The sequence below is a fragment of the Coloeus monedula genome (genome assembly GCF_965178545.1).
Source record: "Coloeus monedula genome assembly, chromosome: 9".
Classification (NCBI taxonomy): Eukaryota; Metazoa; Chordata; class Aves; order Passeriformes; family Corvidae; genus Coloeus; species Coloeus monedula.
Genome location: NC_138789.1, coordinates 7,317,719 through 7,339,906, shown reverse-complemented (window position 1 = coordinate 7,339,906; position 22,188 = coordinate 7,317,719). Strand labels below are relative to the sequence as shown.

Here is a 22,188-nt window from a genome sequence, read left to right as displayed (position 1 = left end):
TTTCTTTTCCCCCTAGATTTTAACTCTCTTTAGCCAGAAAGAAAAATTAAATCTAGGTGGAATTGTGCTCCAATTGTGAGCTTTGGATTTGGATGTCAAAAAACACAGCATTCCTTCTAGTGTATCTTGTGCTCATTTTACAGAGGTGGTTATCTGGTTTTCCCTCTGGCCTTGGAAAATAGTTTTAGTAGGATGTTAAATGTCAGGTTAGAGTTTGCATCTCAATGCAGGCATGTGCAAGGGTTTGTATGGACTCCAGGTTGAGTAGTATCACTTAAAGTGTTCACCCTGCCTGCACTCAAGAGCCCTTTCCTGAGAAGTATCCTTCAAACTTGGCTACGGTGGCTGTAGAAATTGGGTACTCCTTTCTGAAATGGCCTGCCCTCTCCATGAGAAGCCAGTCTTTTGAAAACCATGGGGTGTCTTCCCAATATCCCTGTAATATGCCTAAAATCCATGAGGCTAACCCACCTTCTGACAGTCTCGGTGGTTTTGCCCGGCTATGGCAAGCCCAGAAAACCACCCAACAATTCACCATTTCTGTTTGTGTTAAACACTGAAGAAAACTGTCAAAAGCAGCTGTCAAAGCCTTGACAGTGTTCTGATGCTGTCTATATATGGCTTCTAGAAAAGTGGCTTTATCTTTTCAAGGCAAGGCTGCCTTCTCTCATGCTGTACACACCAGAGTATTTCCAGTTAACACAGTGCATGTAGCAAAACAAACTTTTTGTGCTGGCTGAGGTAGAAGGTAGTTTCTGGTACTTTTAACTTTTGATCACAACATGGTAGAGTAGCAGAGAAGTAGCTTTTGAAGTGAGTTGTGTTGAAATGCCTTGGTTTTGCATCTGTTGTGAAATTATGAAAGATATAGTGAAATACAGGAAGACAGTGCTTTGTGCACAGAAATGCTAATTTTACTGTGAGAACCGTAGTCTTCTATTTCCCTTGTGATTTCTTTTTTTCCAAGAGAAGTCACATGACTATTTAATACTTATTTTAATGTAGAATATGGTTACATTTACATTCACTTCAGCTTTAGTTGCATTTCAAAGTGTTTCTGTTCAGCCTGTATTAGTCTAGAGATGAAAAAGTACAAAGTATTTTTGTGGTTTTTTGGCTTCTTTTACTTCTGAATTACTATAGGCAAAATATATATTTAAAAGTTTATTATCCCATTGTCTCTGTGAAAGAACTGTAAAGGCTGGTAGTAGTTTAATGACCTGCTAAACAGCAGTTCAAGGTGGGAATAATTTGTCAAAAATCTGAGCAAAATTAATCATTACTTTGCTAAAGCCTCTCTGCTGTGTCTGTATTTGGCCTAGCAAGCCAAACTGGAATCCTTGATTTGGATCCTTACTGTGACCCCGAAAGCCATCAGCCTCTCGTTCCCCTCCGTGCAGTTGTGCTGGAAGGTGTTTTTGGCCAAGTGCTGGTTAAGCTTTTACTACGTGGGTTACAAAATCAACTGGCTGCTCAGTTCTCACTGGGGACGCGGGTACTCGATGAGATTACAAAATTGTGTTTGAAAGCATGAGCACAAAAGAAATAATCCTCTGAGTATTTGCTTCACTGGCTTGATTGGTGTGAAAAGAATGAAAATTCAAGGTAGTGAGATGAGAATACCAAGCCTGCTTCCCTTCCTGGCTCTCTGAAATGTGGCACAGCTCACTTTAACCCTCCTCCATTTCCCCAGAGTAGCCGGGGTGGTGGGAGTCGTTGGAATCCTGACACTTCCCCTTGGACACAGTGCAGTTTCTCGTGGACACGGTGTAACCGAGCCCTGCTAACTAGAGCTAATCTTTGCTGTGAAAACAAGCTGCTGCAGTGTTAGACAGCAGCAGATGAAGTTTGGAGTCAAAGCCATGTGGATGTTGCGGTTAAATGGGATAGAAATTGTCAGACAGGTGCAAGTCAGCGTGTTTCTGCCCGCTGTGGGGGGGAATGCCATGCAAAATCCGTGTTAATATTTCTGTCGCTTAGTAACCCTGACCTCAGGGGTTATCTGAAAGGGGCTCAGAGTGGAATTTTGTTCATTTCCTGAGAGCTCTGCAGAAGCAGCACCATCCAAGTGCCCCTTTTTCAGAAATCAAGTTAACAGCAACAAGCATACTTGTATTGTGGGAAACACTGATAATTTTCCTGGGGAGCTGGGTTTAATTTAACTGTATTCTCTGTAGGGATTGCAAGTGTGAAACGTTCCTATAGTGCCTTGTGGTGTGTGTGACCTGTTTATGTGCTCCAGGGTTATTGAGAAATAACACTTCAAGCCCTGGACAGCAGAACCAGAGTCTGTTCCAAGTTGTCCAGTTGCTGGACTGAATTTGGTTTGGTTGCAGGGAGAACTTCGTGGGACTGCTGTGTTAACTCTTCTGTTTCTGAGTCTTATTCCTTAGTCACCAGCATATCAGCCTCAGTGGTGGTTTGGACCAGTTTTCCCTGATGCCCCTGCTGAGTTTGTACTGAAAATTTAATACCACTTGAGGAAAGGAAAAGCATCCTTAAAAAAAAAAAAAAAGGGGCAGTCAACCCTACAACAGCTGGCTCACAAGTAGGCAGTTTAGGTGGTTGGATATTATTGATGCCTCTAGGTGCCTTTAATTAAGATTGGTTAAATGCTTTCCCAAACGCAATAAGGTTGTGGAAAGGGGATCTGTAAAGGCATGGAAGTGTGTGAGTTTGGGGCCAGGAGACAGAACTGGAGGCTGGGAAGAGCTTGTGACTTCTTGGTATGTGGATAAGTTTAGGATAGGACCCAGCTGATCTGTTTCTGAGAGCTTTATCTGGTAGTTTGGTGCTATTCAAATGTCAGGCTGTGGTCTAGGTGGACTGCCTAAATTTTTGTGGTTCCAAAGTGCCCTCTGCTCCTGCAGAGTTTCCACAGTTCTCACCCTTCTGGTCACTTTGGAAACAGCTACCGAGTGCATAATGTCCCTGTGAAGGGAAAAACACTTGCCAGAGCTGGAGGTTCCATCAGGACAGACTTCACTAGAGCTTCCAGTAGACTTGGATAAAAATTTACTGGCCCTGAGCTGTGTCATACTTAATGCCTTTTTAAATACACAGTAGTGAAAATGTCAAGTTAGAGTTACAGAGCATCTCCTCCTTAGAAATACCAAATTCTTTGCTGAAAGTTGTTAACAGCTCTCATGTTTTCCACTTACTCGCAAACATGATCCTTTCTGAAATCAGAGGGCCACAACAGTACATGTTGCAGCAAACTCTGGATTGCTGGTGACATTCAGCATGTCAGCTCATGAGGGTCACATGCCCTGTTTCAGTGCCTGGTGTCCCTAGAGATAGTGAAAAAGAAGGAAAGGATTTGAGACAAAATATTCTGGAAGAAGGCTTAGGAGTAGCTGCTTTGTATTTCAGAGAATTTCGGTCCAGAATTTTGATCAGAAAGCAGTGACTGAGGACGCTCAACCCAAAGTACACAGGTGCTGACATGAATGTCTTTGCAGCTTGCTGAAATTACTGCACACTTTGCTTTGAAAACCTACCTTAAAGAAATTCTGGAAAGATTTGGTTGCCTGATGAACAAATCTGTATTTGATTCTTCTTTCAGTCTGGCTCTTTTGATGCTGCCAGAGATGAAATTAAACTATGTGATAGTGTCTTTGTTTTTGTTCCAGTCCTACAAAATTTTCATTCTCCCAAATATGCTAATGAAGCTTTGACCTGACATGTATTGTGGCTACAGGTTTGATGGTTGTTTTCTTTTCTTTCCTTTCAGCACTGCAGTGTATGGATGATTCCAAGCCATGTGTTAATGAGGGAAAGTGCATTCCATATCAAAATGGTACAGGATATTGCAAGTAAGTTGGTTTCATTTCTAATCAATTTAATTACCCATTTTCTTTCCTTCAGGATCCTAGCCAGGAAGGAAATGTGAATTTTAAAGATTTTTTTACTGGGTTCTTTCACCCTAACAGTTTTAGCACAGTTGGTGTTTCTTTATAATACGTTAGTTCTTGTGTGCTAGCTTTTTGTAATGTAAGAAATCTGGAATTCTTGTTCACTATTTGGGTTTGGATCTTGTCAGTTGGATTTCTTTGTACTGGGTTGGGAACTGAGGTCAAACCAATCATAGAGGTAAACTCTGTACCTTGTTTCCAGACCCACAAGCTAAGTTGAAACTTGCTCTCCATCTTATAGCTTGCCTTACTTTATAGAGCTTCAGCCTCAATTTGAATATTTTTGAGGTTTTTCAGAACTATTCTGCACTCTGAGGTGTGCCAATTCCCTTCTACTGCTTGAGAGCAAGTAATACCTGTGAGTTGCTAAAACACACTAACAAACCCCCCAACCAAACATCCACATTTGTTTTCATCATGTAAATTGATTTTGGTAAATGTTGACACCCTTCTTCAATGGTGCCTTCACTTTGTTGCTGCATGGGAAGCTCATCAGCAGGAGCTTTGGCAGGGTGTGTGTTATCTGGAGAATATCGCATCTATTTAAATGCAGTTCACCTTTCAAACTGCAGTACTTAGATTTTTTTTTTTTTTTTTTTTTTTTAATTGAAGTGGTATTTTGCCAGAGGATGAATCCTCTCTTTTTGGCTGGGTTAATTTACTATGTCTGCAGTAAACAGATTATTTTCTAAAAGTTGTTTACTTCATCAGTTCAAGTTGTGTCATTTTCTAGCATGCTAAAACATTATCTTAATGCCAGCATTTTTTAAATATTAGTGAATTTTCTTTGTTGATTTAGCTTGGCTAACACACAGCTCTGCTCTTCACACTTCTCTACACTTCCATCTTCCCTAACCACAACCTTTAGTTCTCTATTAGTGTGGTACATAAAGCTCAATGTGCTTAAATTGCACCTGTGGCACACAAAGGGGAAATCAAAATCTAATTTGAGGCTCTTCTCAGCTTCGAATCAATACCTGATGTGCAGAAAGGCCACAGAAAAGCAAACATGTAACTTGTTATTCCCTGTAGGTTTCTTCTAAAACTTCTAACTCTTGCTGCTTCCTATTCTTTTCCTTTCCATGCTTTTACGTTGATGTCAACTTAAATGAGCTGCCCTGCTGAAAAGGGAGCTGGAACTTTTCGTGCATTTCACTTGTATTCTAAGAATGAAACAAGAAATAGGTGTCTTTTGTAGGTCTTTCTGATGTGTACTTAAGCATGCTAGTCTGGAGCCAAAGTATGTAGGTCACAATAAAGGTAATAAACAAGACTGGTATTGATATTGGTGCTGCTTGTACCTTCCTAAGGACATTTTCTTCAACTTGTGTGTTCCTCTTAACCATGTCTTAACAATTGTTTTTTACAGCCTAAACTGGTTCATCTGACTGGCTTCTGCACTATTTGTAGTGCAGTCCAGATCTTGACACATTTCCCTCATTACAATGGCAGCTTTGACCACTGTTACATTTTTTAGCACACATTTATAACTCTAATGCTGCCTTCTTCCTTGTGCAAAGTGTTCTTGCAGGTTTTAAGCCAACCGCTCCTTCAAGAAACAGCTCAGTTCCTTTGCAGGTGCTATATTAATTGGAAAGGCTAATAGAGAACTGTATACAGAGATTACTAAGTGTCTGTTTTTTAGTTCTGGCTCAAGAACACTTTTTTTGCAGAAAGGAAGGAAAAAAGTAGCAAAACCCACCTCAGTTGTGGAGTCTCTACCTTTAGCAAGCTGATTCTTAGCATCCTGTTTTGGTTTTAACTTTTTTTTTTTCTTTCCTGCACTATGAGGAACTCTGAATAGGGGAACTTTCTATCCGGTTTAGTAACCTAAATGACTTTCTGAATTTTTGATGGCTGTAAGAGTAGAAATGTTTTGCTCAGGAAATGGAATTTATTACTAAAGCAAGTAGCTTGGCTTCTAGGTCTGCAGGATCTCTCAATGATTAGCAGCATCTCCACCCCTTCCACTTTTTTCAAGTTATCTGCAGTACTTCCTCTGCTGGGCAATAAGTTATTATAACAGGCTCTCTTCCACTTTCTGTATCTCCTCTTGGCTGAGTTGTTTGTTGTAGTGTGTGGTTGGATCATCCCGTCTGTCTTGCTGTCTCCTAAGAATCAAGCGAACTGCTGAGGGTGAACCTGCATCAGCAATAACCAAATGTGATAAGATATGAGTAAGCACTGATAACAAAACACCTAGTCTAGATATTTGGCCCTGCAGTGGATGGCAGCATATTGCTGAAGCAGCTTTCTTTGTCTGAAAATCCTGTGGCATCTACTCCATTAAAAGAGAAAGCTGGTTTTCTGCAAAGAAACCTTTATGATGGTGTATCTGGCATCTGTTATGGGAACAGTGATTGTGACCCTTGTAAGGAAGCCGGGGTTGGAGCTTTATCAGATTGCTCTTGTGAGCGCCCTTTAAGTAGCTCTGTTCCCCTGATGATGCTGCTGGGCCATGGCTGTCATTCTGTGGCCCTGCTCGATAGAGTTACTGACCTTCTCTGACCTTGATTTTATATTTAGAAAATTACATGTTCCTGTGTTTGCATCTTCCAAAGCCAGATTTTTTGTGTGAGAGCTCTTTCTACACTCATTCAGTGACTCTCAGGGTGAAGATGCAGGCCTTATTCCACAGAATGTCTGTATCTGCAGCAGCAGTGAAGGAGACCCATCCTTCCAAGCTTTCTAGGTCCTGCTGTGACAAAAGACAGTTTCAGTTTGGAGTTTGGCTTTGCTTTGCACTGTGATGGGTGGGGTTTTTTTCCTCAAAGCATCTCCAGGCAGCCTTTTACATGTTGAGGTGTCAAACATGGAGGAGCCTTCTTGCATCCTCTCACATCCAAAGAGAAGCAGGGTAACAGTTCCTTGCTGCTTAATGCCAATTGTGACCATCACAGCAAAGCAATTTCTAGTCTCCCTGCTGCTGGATGATTGGGAAGCTGTGGTAGGAGGAGTCCCTGGGATAGTGCTGTGAACTTGCAGCCTTTCTGCAGTTGCAGCAGGCTGGGAAGGAAGGTGTGGGTACAGGGAGCTGTTTCAAGGACAAGCGGAGCAGAGATTTTGGCATCGCTGCCTGCTGTTTTCTGAGCACAAGGATCTGCTCTGCTGCAGGTGGATGTGGAATTGGGCAGTGCCTCTGCTTGGAATGGGGCAGGGCCCTGGAGCAGAGAGTCTCTTTACTGATTTCCCCATGTTGCACAGCTGTGGCCTCTCCCAGCTTCCCACCCCAGTGGCAAGGAGAAGAAACAAGACTGTGCCTGGGAGAGAAGCAGAAGTGGGAAGGGAGTTGACATAGGGGTGCTGCAAGATTTAGGGAGGAAACTGGGCATTGCTACTTCTTGTGCTTGGCAGGCTTTGATGATTGAATTTTTGACCTTAGGACTGTTGCAATTTGTGTATCCAGAAGGGATAGCTGTACCGCTGTGAAACCAAGTACTGCTTAAACACTAAGGTCTTTTGTTGCTCCTGATGGTGTAAAAAACCGTCAGAGCTGTGCTTAGTCAAATGGGGACACTGGAGTGCCAAAAGGACGGTCTCCTTCAGCACATCCTTTCATGCCCCGAGCTGTCAGGGTCCGTACAGCTTTGTGTGCCTACCTTTCCTTCAAGATGGATCTTCATAAATGAATTTTTACTTGGATTTAAGAGGACTTCTGGGGCTGAAGGCAAGATCCTGGATTACAGAACTGCGTCTGAGACTGCAGCTGATATCTGCTTAGGATCTGTCTCAAGAGACTAATCTCTCCTAGACTAGTGAATGGGGAATACCCATAGGAGACCTTGTAGCAGGATGAGGTCTGAGAGTTTTCCAGAAGAGGCTAAATGCAGAAGTTGAGAAGTTGTCCCTTTCTGAGAATGGTCTGCCCTTTTCTGTTTCCTTCTGTCTCCTTTCAGAAGTTAAAGGAGACCCTTGAGACTAGGGCAGAGGAAAAAGGGGAGAGTACACGCACTGCTAACTTAGATTCTGGGAACACAGTAGTGATTTTTCAGTCATGATTTTCTACTGTGCATTACCTGTGCATACCAAAAGCTCTTCAGAGCTCTCATGGGCAAAAAAAGCTGAACTAAACGTGGTCGGTTCAGACTATGGCTGCTGTTGCTCCATGGAGCGCTGTGGACTGGTTCTCTGTAGAGGCACTTTCTGTGGACTGGGAACAATAGCTGTGTGCTGCTTTAAAGGCAGGGCAGGGAGGCCATCCCATCCCATCGTTTGCATTCAAAGTATGACGCATAAATGGGCGCCTTGAGACATGGGAAGGAGCATTTGTAAAGCTAACCAGAGAATCCTGTTCTCCCTCCTGAGAGGAGGTGTAGGTGTGGGAGTCAGAACCCCGGAGCCAGAGGGAAGTCTGGTTAAAATCCGTAACAAAATAGCTGAGACCCTTCTCACGTTAGTCATCAGACAGCATTTTTTCTCTCTCTGCGTGGAAGCATCTTCCAATCAAAGTGGAGGGAGTGTTGAGTTGAAGGGGGGAGAAGCAGGACTACGAGGAAATTCTTCCCTTCGCTTTTTAAATTAAAACCATCTGCTTTCTTCTGTGCATCTCCAGATGATATCATGGGCCTGAGTAGAAAACTCCCATGAAAATCAAACATCTGGAAGTCTGGTTAAAATTGTCTATAAGGTGCATTTGAAGAGGCTGTCTTATAAATGTGCCCAGGCAAATATAGTACAGCAGATGAGGAAGTTTTTCCAGCAGACCAGGCATATTTTCCAGAAGTCTATTGAAAGCAGGAGAGAACTAAGTTTTGGAAGGTAGCTTCGATGTAGTTTCATGGCAGAAGAGGCAAAAGCACAGCTTTTTGTGAGTCTTCTACTTTGATTTGCAGCATTAGGTTGTTAGAATGAATGCAGCTCTCTGGATTTGTGGATGCTTCAAATTTGGATAAATACCTTAGTTTTGTTTTTACGTCTCTTGTTTAGTTCCATGGGAGCCTGAGCTAAGGCAAATGCAAGCTGGAGCTGAAAAGGAGGGGGGGGGGGGAAGGCTGAGCTCTAAAGTATTTGTGCTGGAAAGTAGCCCAGAGAGAGTAAAGGAGAAGCTTTAATTAGAAGCAGCTGCATAGCTGATGCAGCCCACAGGACATTTTCCCATTTCAAACTCTCTAGCTTTCAGAAATCATGATTTGAATTAAGTTATATGTGAAATTTGTTCTTAAAAGATTAAATTCCTGTTGAAGTAGGTTAAGAGACCTCATGTGCTTCCAGAAAGTGCCAGAACAAACTTCATCTTCCTGTTTCTTTTTCTGAGTGTTAGATGGAAAACTGAGGAGAAACAGTGGCTTTTATTTGGAAAAGATTTGGTTTCCTGTTCTGAGCATGTCATTTGGAGCTGACACAAGCTGCTACAATTTTAAGCTGCTCTGTAGACAAGTGGGTCTTTTTTCCTCTCCTAAAGAGAACTTGAAAGAGTAGGTTGGGATGAGAGCAGAGCAGGGGTGGTGGGAAGCTGGAGCTGCTGTTGAGTTTAATCATATCCTTTAAAAATGTCTGGACTTAGACTGCATGTTTTCAGTTTTTGCCTCTATTTTTAGAGAAACAATGTGGTGCCCAACATGAATCAGGAGCAAATATTTGCAGTTTGTCTACACCAACATTTATAACTAAATTACAAGTATTTGTGCCTAGAAATGTTGATGACAGGAGACATGATTGAAAATCTGGACTGTAGGTTTTTTGTCCTTTAACATTCAAAAAGGATTGCACTGAATTGCTGGAGGGCAAAATAGCATAACTCTGTGACCAAGCACTTCTCCAGGAGGAGAACAAAATGGTGGATACAAGGGCCATGTGTACCTGACCTACCATCTTTCCACATGCAGGCATGTTCCCCCTTCCAAATATAAGGAGCTAAAGTTAAAAGAGTTCTCGCTGTTCCCTCTTGAAGCGCTCCCTCATGTTTTTCTGATTAGTCTCAGAAGATACCAGAACAAGCCTAGTCTTGGAGTACTCTTCAACTTTGTACCAGAACATTTGTGTACAAAATGCTGGGCTGTTTGTGGGTGATGGTTGTCTTGTCTCAGAGCACACATCTCAGCTTTTCTTTTAATTCATACCAGAAATACTCTTAATCAGTGTTTAGGCTCCCTTCTCCCTCTTGTCTAGGGGCAACAGTTAAATGCACCTTCCAGTATCCCTGAGTGTTGGGGGTTGGAGAGGAGATAATTTTGGGGGTTTATTTACTTGTGGACAAAACCTGAAGTGTTCCTCTAGACTTTCTGGTTTGTTTCACAGCGTTTAAATGAAAAAGCACTTTAGCACTTAAATTCTAGGTGTGTTTTGGTTTATTTTGTAGTTGCTGGTGGAGTGGGTGGTGTTGGAGGAGCTCTTGTTAGCCTGATGAGATGGCCTAGGTGGGGTTCTGTGAAGTTCTGGTTTGTTGCTCTTTCTTTCATGGTAAAGAGAAGTGCATGTCCTGTGCCTGCGGCTGTTAGTCCGAGGAGCTTGGTGTGCTGCTGCGTGGTGGTGATGAAACCAGGAGAAACCCCTGTCTTGTAAGACTTTGGGGACTGAAGTTCAGTTTGTCTTTACACAACCATCAGCTGCACATAGATGTCCAGAGACATGATTTAACTGTGGTTGCCCAGACGGTCTCTGAGCAGAGCCAGTGCACCGTGTGCAGGCTTGAATGCCGTGGGAGTCGAGCAGTGCTCCAGCTTCTGGCACAGCTGTCTTTGCCGGGTGCCAGATTTCGATGTGATCCAGCTCCCACAAAGCTGTGCTGTAGCCCGCTGGCGTTTGGACTGATTTCCAACCTGAAGCAAGGAGAGATTTTGGATGTTAAAGGAAGCCTATAGCACTGCTGTGGTTTAGGCCCAGAATACCCCAAGACTGCCTCTTGTGTGATGTGGCTGCAGCTCACGCTGACCCACAGCCTTCGGCTGTTACACCGAGGATGGCACAAGAGGCAGAGGATATTCTGCATTGGTATTGTCTCAGGATTTGCTTTCTGAAACTTTATTAATCCTTCCTTGCCCTGCAAAATCTCTTCTTTCATGTCTGTTCCTGGGTATGAAGTTGAAAGTATTAAGGTATGGTGAAAGGAGCCTAATTTGGGTGTGGGCAATGGTAAATTACAATTACGCACATATGACTTTCCTGCTTTAGACATATGGCTAAAGCTAGTTAATAAATTTTAACATGAGAAAAAACAGTTGTGGTCATCTAGTAATGACCCCTTGCATAACTTGGATAATAACCTCTCTGAATAGCTTTGTTTGAACTAGCGTACATACTCTCCCTGAAACAGCCAATCCTGGTGTTCTTTTAAACAAGCATGAGTGATGGAGAAATTCCACTGCAACCTTAAATGCGTTGTTCCAGTTGTTTCTCTCTGCTGCTGAGAGACTGTGTGTAAGTCTGTGTCTGAAAATAAAGATACAACCCTATTTCTAATTTGAATTCATCTAGCTTAAAGTTTTAAATGCTCAGTTCTGTTATCCTGGTATCTTCTAGATTGGGGATTATTGTTAAATTTGTGTTTCATAGTGGATACTTGGAGTTTTGATTAATTGTCTTGTTCCCTTTTCCCTTTGCTAAATAGACTGAGCCACCTGAGCTTTTCATTGTGGCCAGAGTTTTCTAATAATCATTACTGTTGGCTTCTTTGAATTCGAGTTCTTCCCTCTTAAAGGCCAAACACCAGAACTGATGTAATGGTTGTACCAAGCATTTATCGCGTGTAGCATAATCTCATTTATTCCCACTTGATATTTGCCGTTTGTACGTGTAAAGTATTCCAGGCCAAACTGTCACGCTAGGAATTCACATTTATCTGACTGTTAGGAACCCCCAGAGCAAGTGTGTTGTTCCCAGCTCAGTTTCCTGTTTTGGGGTAGATGCCCTATGTGTTTTGTTTCTAGATGTATGACTTTGCAGTGCTGAAGGGCATTTTGCATGCTGAGCGCCTTATTAAGCATGTTGCTACTATCAAGAACCTATCTTCTCTCTTACCTACATATTTGACCAGCATCGATGTTTTCCATTGTTAATAATCAATAGATATGTTGAATAGCATAGTAACAAAGGCAGATTCCTGTAGGATTCTGTTTAAAACATAACTTCATGACCATTCTTTGATTTTTCAGCTGGATTTTAGAGCCTGTCTGGTTAGTTGTGGGGTTTTGTTGTGATGGGGGTTTTTTTTGGCAGTGGTGGTTGTTGTTGTTTGTATGGTTTCGTTTTTCCCCCCCTCCAATCTACAGTACACTTTTAAGTGCATAAGGAAAAAAGCAGTCTCTTTACTGCTACATTCCTATTTGAGGACTAGAGACTTTGTGTAATTGTTGCAGTTGGAATCTCCTTCCTTTAGATATGAGTAACTCACTGATTTAATAATTGCCCCTTTCCTGATCTGGAACAAAGCATATCTAATGTTCACCTCTAATTTTTTTTACAATGAAATATGTTTTCTCTGGGGCTGTGTCTTGAGTTACTCACCAGTTAGGGCAAGCAGCTGTGCACTACAGAAAGAGCTGCAAGTGGACAGTCCTGTGTGTTAGGTGTTATTTTTATCCAGTGTATTCCCTTGCAGCTTTCTGCTACCAGATAGAAGCAAATGGAGCTGGGGGGGCACAGAGGTGGGCTTTGCCAGCTTGCTTGCCTGGATCCTCTATCTCTGGCAGTTAAATGGAAAATCTGTAGTACAAAGGCCAGTTAAAAGATGGATTACAGCTGACAAGCGTAGTTAGACTGTATTGACATAAGTTTAGGTTAGAGAGAAGTAACTGCAATTATTCTGCAGTTGGAGATCTTTGTATAAAATATTGCCCTGGTTGTAGATAGTGTGTGTGTACTCGTTTTTCTGTGGGAGACAGAATAACAATGACCTTGTCGTTAGGGTGCTAGCCAGGGGCGTGGGAGACCTGACTGCAGTGCTTGTGTTGCTATTTGAGTGCAGGCTTCAGCAAGTCCCAGTCCCAGATGCACTTATCAGCATGAGGATAACAGTATATTCCTGTCTCACGGGAGCGTTGTGGAGAAAGATCTGCTACAGATCTTCAGGTCCCCAGATACTGCATTTGCACAATGTTTATAAATATTTTTGGAAGATGGATAATACCTGGTGTTAATACCTTATTAAACTGCTTGGTTTTCTAAAAAAGGATGCTTGTCAGAATGGGAGTAGGTGCAAGGAATCATTACTCAGCAGTTCTTTAACACTTAGGCTTTTACTGAAGTTTTGAAGGGAAGTACAAGAACAAGGTTCTGCATTTGATACAACTCTGATTGAATGTGGTATTTATTTTGCAATGAGCGATTTCACCATTTGAACTTAAGTTTTTAGTGGTCTCACTTGAGACAGTCCCACAGGAAGTCCCTGTTACATGTGTGACGTCAGCCTTTAGGTTTTCAATTACGGCAAACTTGAAGGCTTTCCGTGGTCATGGGACTTCATTCCTGGAATCTTCCCAGAACAGCAAGGCTTCAGGTGGGACTGCTGCAATTCATTTCTTCTCTATTGCAGGTGTCGAGAAGGCTTTCTTGGAGACTACTGTCAGTACAGAAACCCCTGTGAAAGCAATACCTGTAAGAATGGGGGAACTTGTGAAGCTGCATCCCTGATAGGAAAACCGACCTGCAAGTGTGCTCCAGGATTCACGGGGGAGGAATGTCAGTACTCGGAATCTCACCTTTGCTACGTGTCCCAGCCCTGCCTGAACGGAGGCACTTGTCATCCCCACAGCCAGGACACATACGAGTGTGTCTGTCTTCCAGGTTTCACAGGTGGGCTTCTGCATTTGTACCTCCAGGCCCCCTCCTTTGGGAATTGCTTCACCCTGGAATGTTCTGGGGCAGTTGTAATATGCTCTCAAATTTTCAAGCTCCAGCACAGGAAATGAGAGGAAGTCTAAATGACTTCATGACCAAAAAAAGCAAAGGAGAATAGGGAATCAGACTCCCTACCCTTTACACGTAAGCAGAAAAATATTTGGATCTTGTGGGGTTGTCCACATGGGAAAACCGAATGCAGAAACTGCTCTGGAGTGGCTGTTACACTTTGAATTCAGAGTCTAGTCTCTAGAAAAAAAAAAAAAGAGCAAATTTGGCCAGCAGAATCTTTCTATGAGAAAACTATATTTTGATGCCTGAGGGGAAGCATGGGAATTTATTCTTTCACTCTTGAAGGGGAGGAAGAAGAAGAGTGACTGTCAGTGTGTGTAGTATGACTTCAGGTCATTTTTATAAATCACAACATTCTATATCTTGCTGCAACCTGGTAAATTGCTTCATACTGTAACCACAAATTAATTTTCATTTCAAATATAATATGGTAAAAGGCAGACATCAGTTTTCCTGTAATAATGTGAAGATTTAGTGCACTAAAAAATTTGAGGTAGCCTGAAAGACATACTGTTTTCTATAGAAATAACGTTTTGTTAATCTGTCTTGATTTCCTGCAGGAAAGGAATGCCAGTGGATTGATGCCTGTACATCTCAACCTTGTGCCAATGGGAGTACATGCACTGTGTCTGGAAATAAGTTCTCCTGCACCTGCCTGGCTGGCTACACTGGCCAGAAGTGTGAGATAGATGTGAATGAATGTGCCACGCCGGGCCTGTGCCAGCACGGTGGGACCTGTGTCAATCTGCCCGGTTCCTACCGGTGCCAGTGCAAGCCGGGTTACACAGGACACCGCTGCGAGAGCGTGTACGTGCCCTGCTCCCCATCACCCTGCATGAATGGGGGCACCTGCCATCAGACCAGTGACTTCACCTTCGAGTGCAACTGCCTGCCAGGTAACACTTCAAAGAGCTTGGATTTGTAGTCTTGTCACTGCTCTCCTGTCTGTATTCTTCCAAAAACTTGTCTCGGAGTTTCTGTGGGATATGTGTGCAATGTCAGGTGGAAGGGAGAAACTTCAGCAGTGTGGGAAGCTCTGTAGGATGTTAATTTGTGAGTGCTGGGGTTTCATGATACAGAAAGGAAGGAAAGGGAAGAAGGTTAGAAATGACATTTCTTTGGAACCCAGTTAGAATCAGAGAATCAGATAGGTAAAAACTGAGGTAGATTCAAGGAGATTAGGGTGGTATCTCATAATGCCCATTTGGAATGTGAAATTCTACGAACATAAACATCTACCAATATATAGTTTTGTGTCAGTAAAGGCCTCCATTAACTTCAGTGTTTGAATGCAGAATGAACATGTGTCTTTCTCCTTCTCCATCTGTTCCTGTAAGACACACCAAGTTCTATTCTTTTCTTTTTTCCTTCTCCAGTTCCTCCAAATCTAACAAGATATCAGTTCCAACTCACCACACCCTTTTTGTCTCCAGATAGATTTTGATTGCTTGTTTATTGATGCTGTTAGCTGCCCTGAGTTCATGCACAGCAGGGGTGACGCGCTAGCTCAGGATCAGGGGCTGCATTGATTTCGTGTCAAGCTGTGCTCCAGTCACCAGGGCACCCATCTCTACACATGACCATGTGTCACCTGGTTGGGATGGTGGTCTTATCCCATCCTCCTCCCTGTCCACTTGTCATCCTTGACCACAGGGCAGTACTAGTTGTCTTTGCATATCAGGATATTTTTAGGCTGATTTTTTTTTTTTTTACTGAGTAATTCAACTCCATGGGAAACTGATTGTTTGGAAATGCTTTTGACCAGACTTCCTACTTGAGTGTATTGCAGTTTGGCACACACAGACTTGGTGTGTGGTAATCTAGAAAAGTAAACTCCATTCCCATAAGCATGTCTCTGTTGTTATTTATGAGAAAGATGTAGCTGCCCTATACTGTTTAGGATGAATATAGAATGGCTGTGTTCTCATGAGGATCATCTGGAGTCACAGGTCTGTGTGGAAAGGGTATTTAGAACTTGTGAAAAATGTTCTCTTTTTGGAGACCTTTGTCTTGAGGTGTTGTCTGAAATGACATTAAATGTACGTTGCCAACCTTAGACAGTGTCTGCACAACTACTTTCTGGGTTGTCTGAGCAAGCATGTGACTTTGAAGAATTTAGCAAAGTCAACCTTAAAATAGAAGGATGGATCATCTTTATTTTTGAAAGCGATTATTCTAACTATGCTTGAAGGGAGAGTGCTTTAAAAGAGTTTTTAAAAATGCAGTATCTTAACTAACAGTTACCCTGGAGGAATTTATTGCTTTTCTGCTTTGCATCTTTTTAAAATGAAATTATAAATCAAGTCTCTCTGGATTAACAGTCTTGTCCAGAAGTTCAGAATTTTCTTAAAAGTCAGATCTGATTAGCCAGTTCAAGGACTTTAAGGCCTCATGCAGGAGCAGTGTGGTGGGGGGAAGAAGAGAGAAAGATGAAGTTGGAAGGACTTGATCCTGTAAAGCTGATGAGACAGTTTGCTTTAGTGATTCTCTTACAGGGGCATGAGACTGAGTAGGAGCAGATTTTCCCTTAAACAAGTGTGTGGGCTGGCTAAAATATAGTCAGGAAATGAAAATGAGATTACTATAGTAACAGCTACACACCTACACTCCTCACACGTTTTGGATTATTAGCTGTCTTTTTTGACTTGTTATACAGTGTTTATAGTGGGAGTGAGTTAATGTGGCTCTGAGAGCCTTTACTTTTCTATTTCCTGTATTTGTTTAAGTTGGCCATGCTGTTTTGCTAGCTTGATTTTTAAAGCTAGTCATTTGAAAAACAGCAAAAAAGGGAGCTGTTGGAGAGGCCCAAATGCTTACATTAAACTGATAAAGACAGGGCACCCAGCCATTTCTTTCCCCCCTTAGTGCAGAGCATGCAGAGCAAAATTTCCAAGTGTTGGAAAAGGTTCAGTCTGGGAAGGAAAGGTCAACAGAAAGAGAAGAGAAATGGTGGCCTGTCACGCCTAGGGAGGATGTGAACAAGGCCTGCTCCTCTGGAAGAGCGTGCCAAGATTATGAACTAGAAATTCCTCTTGAGACTCCGTCTCTGAATTGGAGCAATGTCGATGATACTGTGACTATAAATGGAATTGCTCTGGCCCTTCTGGACTGCCTTAAGATGGTGCCATCGCTCAGTGTTGTGGCCACAGAGGCAGGAGGCAGTTATGTATCTTGAGCTGCTGGAGTGGTCTTTGATGGGATTTTGCATCTTGTGACCTGTAAAACTACTTTGAAGAAACTGTGCCCAAGCAGCAATTTAGGCATAATTAGGCTACTCCTGCACTGGCCCTGAAATGTGTTCTTGTTTTCTGTAGACGTTTCCTTCTTAGCGTTTCAGTGAGTTTAATCTTTTTGTAAATACAGGTAGGTGAGAGTGAGAACTTGAAAAGGTAGGAAAAACCTAGAACCTGGAGTTGTATGTCACAGCAGCTTTTTCTACTGTCACACAAGTACTGTTTATGTACAGTGTAGTCCAGCTGCTATTTAAAATTCACAGGTTCCCATGTCACTTGTGGATATACACAAACAAATCCTGCATTAGGTAATCCATGAAGTCATGTGTGTTAAGTCAGCATTTGGTGGCAAGCATCAAGTGAAATTATATATATACACTGTTGGTATTGCATCTGTCTGGAAGGTAACCTCATTTTTATCTAGTGTAATCATTTTTCCTCTGGGCTTTGTTGATTTAGGTAGAAACAGGATTGTAGACAAGTGAGCATGTTAGGTCAGTCATAACAGTGTAGTAGTGGAAAAAAAAAATTCCTTGAAGGAGATGTAACCTGAAGCATTAGCAACTCCTCTGAATATAAGAATGAGCTCGTAGTTATAAATATTTGACAAAAAAGGACTTCATTTGGCAAGTAACCTTTAATGGAATGTTAAACAAGTCAATAGAGGAAGTTCTTAGCTGGGAAAGTGATTATTCATTGTTATCCATCAAAATAATTACCCATTAACTAAGATAAGGACCCTAGGGAATTCCAAGGGCTTGTTCAGGAAATGATCTGTCAGGCTGGAGCAGGCTGTTTATGAGAGCTGGAACACTTCCTGGGAAGAGGAAGTAACCTCATGCCGGTTCCTGGCTGAGCATCATGCTGTGTGGTGAGCACCACGAGTGGGGACTGACACACACGGAACTTCCTGTGGTGGGAAGCCTCTACTTGCTGAGGTTTGGAGATGAGCTCTCAGGCTCTCCATGGCAGCAGCCTTGGGGGTTCCAGGTGGAGTGGGTGCCCATCTGCTCCAGATGAGTAGCCTAGATGCTACCTGGAGTAGCCCAAATGCTACCTGGAGTAGCCCAGCTTCATTTTAGCTCTCTACCTCCCTTATTTCCTGTCAGCGGACCCTAAGTCTGGAAATAACCTGACATCTTTCAGGCATAATTTCCTGTCCCCAGTACTAACTGGCCCTGTAGAAAGTTTGAGGTGTAGTTTATAGGTTGAAATAAGGCTGAAGGAGTAAGATTTGGAGGGAGTTGGATGTGATGCTCTGGAACAGGGTGGAGATTTCAGATGACATAGGAATAAAGTTATCTGCTTGTGTCAGTCTGTGTACTAGGGGAGGAACAACAAGCTGTTAGCAGTGGGAGCACTTTTCCCCTTGAGGTTCTCATTCCTTAGTTCGATATGCTTGCAGATAAGGAGCAAAAGTCAGGATATGTATTGCAAACTGCTCTTGTGCAGAGAGAAAACACAGGACAACATGTGAGTCCCAGCACAGGGGGGAACAGGAGACAGTGTCAGGTGTCCAAATACATCAAAACAGTGAATTCTGGCTTTCTGGAAAAGTCAGGTTATATAACTGCAAAATTAGATCCTGGGACCCAGCTAGAGGAAAGCTCACATATCTCAGAGCAGCTCTTTGGTAGTATAACTGGTTAAAGTGTGAAAATATAGAATGGCTTGGTGAGATTTTAGTGTTGGGGTGACTTCCATGCTTTATTCTTGAAATAATTGGGCCACTTTAAATTTGTGTAAAGTACAGTGAGATAGTTTAAATGCCTGCTGTCAGAAATGTGTTTACTAGAAAGTAGGGCTGGTCTTCATATTATCTAAACTGAAGGGATAAGAACTTAAACCTTTTGTCTTTGTGGTTGTGGGTGTATTTCCACGCTGATCACATGCTGGCCTGAGTGCAGTCTGTGGTCAGAGGGATGATTCCTCCAAGTTGAAACACAAGCTGATAGGACACCCCTGAGTTTTACAGCTGAACCTTTGCTCAAGCTTGGTAGCTTTATACAGTCTTAAACATAGGGATCTAAAGCTAATTGTTTTCCCTGGTAGTTGTTCCTCAGAAGCTTTTGCCAGAAAGATGCTGCTGTTATGATTAGGACTCTGGCTAAGCATGTTATATTTCCTCTTTGTTATAAGCTTCTCTACTGCCATGAAATTTCTAGGATCTTGGGTGGAGGTTGGAAGGGCTTTGAAGGGAGAGAGTAATATTGAAGGTCTTTTAGTTTTGGTTTGGTTGTTTTGGGGTTTTTTTTTAATGTTGAGCCTGTTCCTTGCTGATAGATGCTAATGCACTTGATACAGCTTGGTACTTCCCGGCACTTCTGTAGAGCTGGAGAAGTTCAAAGGATGGGAATGCACATGAATCACCTCAAGTCTCTTGAGAGCAGCAGTAGTCTGGAGAAGCCGCCTCAGAGCTTTATAGTCTCAGTCTCATCTGCCACACAGCACGATCTGCATTGGACCAGATGTCACTTAGAGGGTCTTTGTGACTTGACACAGATGTTATGGAAGTGTCTGGAACAGGGCATCAAAAGTAGAGGGGTTAAAGCATAATTTTGGATGAGAGAACTGTGTCATGTTAATATTACATTCCAAAGCAGTGAAGAGGCAGAGCTGGTGTTTTAAATTAACGTGTGTGTTCTGGAATCATTTACTTCATCCACATTAGCATGCATTCCACTTGTGCTTTGATAAATAGCTCTCTCATCCAGCAGAAATGGCAGGTTTATTTAATGAAGCATGAAATAAATCAGCGGGGGAAATCAAGGGGAAGACACATCATTGACAGCTCCCTTCCCTAATGTCCCCAGTTCTCCTTCTTTGAAAAGGAGAGGGAGCTCTAGCAAGGGTATTTTGTCAGTGTGGCTGTGTTCATTAGGAGCCTGGATTTTCTTTGGGGAAGGGTATCTGATTTCTTCTACTTTTCAGGCAGGGCTTAGTATGTCAGCATCACTTGGGTGGTGGCTGATTTGTTCATTGACAGGCTTGTCTAACACTGAAGAGAGCCAGATCAGGAGTTTAGAAGATCATTTTCAAAGCATGAACAATCTTTCTTTGACGTATCCAAGGCAGATTGTGCTGAGGTATCCATGAAGTGAATGCCAGCACTTTTTTTGGCCATGGGAAAAACTTGTCCTGGCTGATGCTTGGTGGGCAGTGAGAAGTTTATCTCATGGTAAATGAAATGTCTTGGTCTTCACTTTGTTTGCTTTGAATGACAGTGCTCCTTAGTCACTTAAAGAGAAAATCCCCATGTCTTTTGGGTTGTGAAAACATAGTTGGACATCTATCCATGGTAGTGTTTTAACTGTGTCACCTGACCTGCATGCTATTAGCAAAGGCATTCAACAAAGTCTTGCTGCGTGGAGGTTCATCAGGATTGGGTTAACAGGGCAAATGTTTAAGAAAAAAAAGGAGGGGAAGCTTCGTGAGGGGTGAATTCTCTTGAAAAGAGGTTGGAAGCCCATTTCAATCTGCTGTTGTTTCTGCTTTGTCCAGGTTTCGAGGGAAGCGTCTGTGGACACAACGTCGACGACTGCCCGAATCACAAGTGCCTGAACGGGGGGGTTTGTGTGGATGGGGTGAACACCTACAACTGCCGCTGCCCGCCCCAGTGGACAGGTACGTTCTGTGGGGGACCAGCACAGGGACTGTGGCCCTCACCCTGTGCCTGTGGCTGCAGTCAGGGGCAGATGCCAGTGTAGCCCTTAAAAGAAAGCTGTTGGCATCAAAACCACCACAACGAAAGGCAATTTCCCCATGAGTGTCACTTCTCATATGGATATACTTTGTAAATGGATAAATGTTTTCCAAAAGCACAGAACACAGCTTTGCTGTTACAGCGGTGTGCACATAACAATGCTTTGCTGATACATTTAGGGGTATTTCTAAGATGGGATAATGATCATATTGATTATAGTAATGCTGCTGAGCAACAGGGCAAATCTGAAAGGAGGCATAGGTGGGGGAAAAAGGAGGGAAGAGAAGCGTATGTATGGGAAGCTTATGGTTTTGCTACTATTATTTTTCTGCTTGACTTATTTTTATCTAGATTTCTTTGACTAGCAAAGCTACTTTTGCTACATAAATGAGTCTGGTTTTACTCTGAGTCTGAAGGGGAAAAAAAGCATGAATTTCAAGAAAGTGTTATGCACAATATAAGGAAGCAGCTTACAGGAAACACAGTGTCATATTTAGTTGCAAAATGTCTCCATACCTCAAAAATAAACAAATACCTCCGGTTATGGGGTGAGTTTTTTTGAGTCATACTAGTCTTTCTTAGCTGGCACACTTTTTCAGTTGAGTATGGTTTTGCCCTTATTTGAAAATCATAGGTAAAAAGAAAGACCTAAAACGAGCTTTAAAATGCTTTTTTTCCTCAGAGAACATTCATTCTCATTGTAAACAGTTTGTCATTAACTGCAAAGGAGGCTGCCAGTTAAGAACCCTCATTAACTTAAAAAAATTATATATTCTTAAGTTAAAACCACATGAGAGTGAGGTGCACCACAGCTTGCATAACTCTTTGAAACTACGTGTAAACAGGAGAAAATTAGTCCTCCCCTTAATGAGCAAGTGTCCTTGCTTCTGTACTGCTTCTCCATGTCCTGAAAGCCTGCAGAGTGAAACCTGTAAAGGAAAACATGAGAGCTTGGGTGTGGAGACAACAAACCCTTAGTAACCCCTAAAGTCTTGCTCCATTCCACAGAAATTATAACCCTTATGATTCCTAGCATCTGTCAGTAGCAAATTAATCTCAGTCTTACTCCCAAGTATAGAGGATATAATGATCATGAGCATACAGTCTCCAAGGGGTTATTTTGGCATCATAAATTTAGCTTGGCTTACAGGATTTAGGTGGATGTCTGCTGTCAGCTAGGGATGACTTCTGCAATTTACCTGAAAGAGGCCTTGGTGGTAATAGGCTGTGATTCTGTTTGGTTTTGTGGTAGATTGTCTCCCCAATCAACTCTTTGCAGTTGTGGTGATTCCCTCTCTAAACCTCTTATGGGCTCTGATTAACATTGGGGAAAATTGTCAGACCTGTGTTGTGGCCCATCTTGTGCCATCTTTCTCCAGTGTGGATGGTCTTTCCAGAAAACCTTGTGTGTGTGAAGGATGCTTCCCTCCAGTGAAACCCTGGAAAGAGAGAGGAACTCCCCAGGTGTTATGTTCCCATGGCTTTCTAACAC

The 22,188-nt window shown here is 42.5% G+C and overlaps 1 protein-coding gene across 1 annotated transcript in view; it reads left to right on the top strand.

The window, feature by feature from the left end:
• The window catches only part of NOTCH2 (notch receptor 2), an 83,148-nt gene that overhangs the window by 5,790 nt on the left and 55,170 nt on the right, over positions 1–22,188 (top strand). The window contains exons 2-5 of the mRNA XM_082287095.1: positions 3,734–3,815; positions 13,384–13,643; positions 14,321–14,656; positions 20,495–20,617. Of these exons, the coding sequence (XP_082143221.1) occupies positions 3,734–3,815; positions 13,384–13,643; positions 14,321–14,656; positions 20,495–20,617 (801 nt within the window). The remainder of the gene's footprint in view (positions 1–3,733; positions 3,816–13,383; positions 13,644–14,320; positions 14,657–20,494; positions 20,618–22,188) is intronic.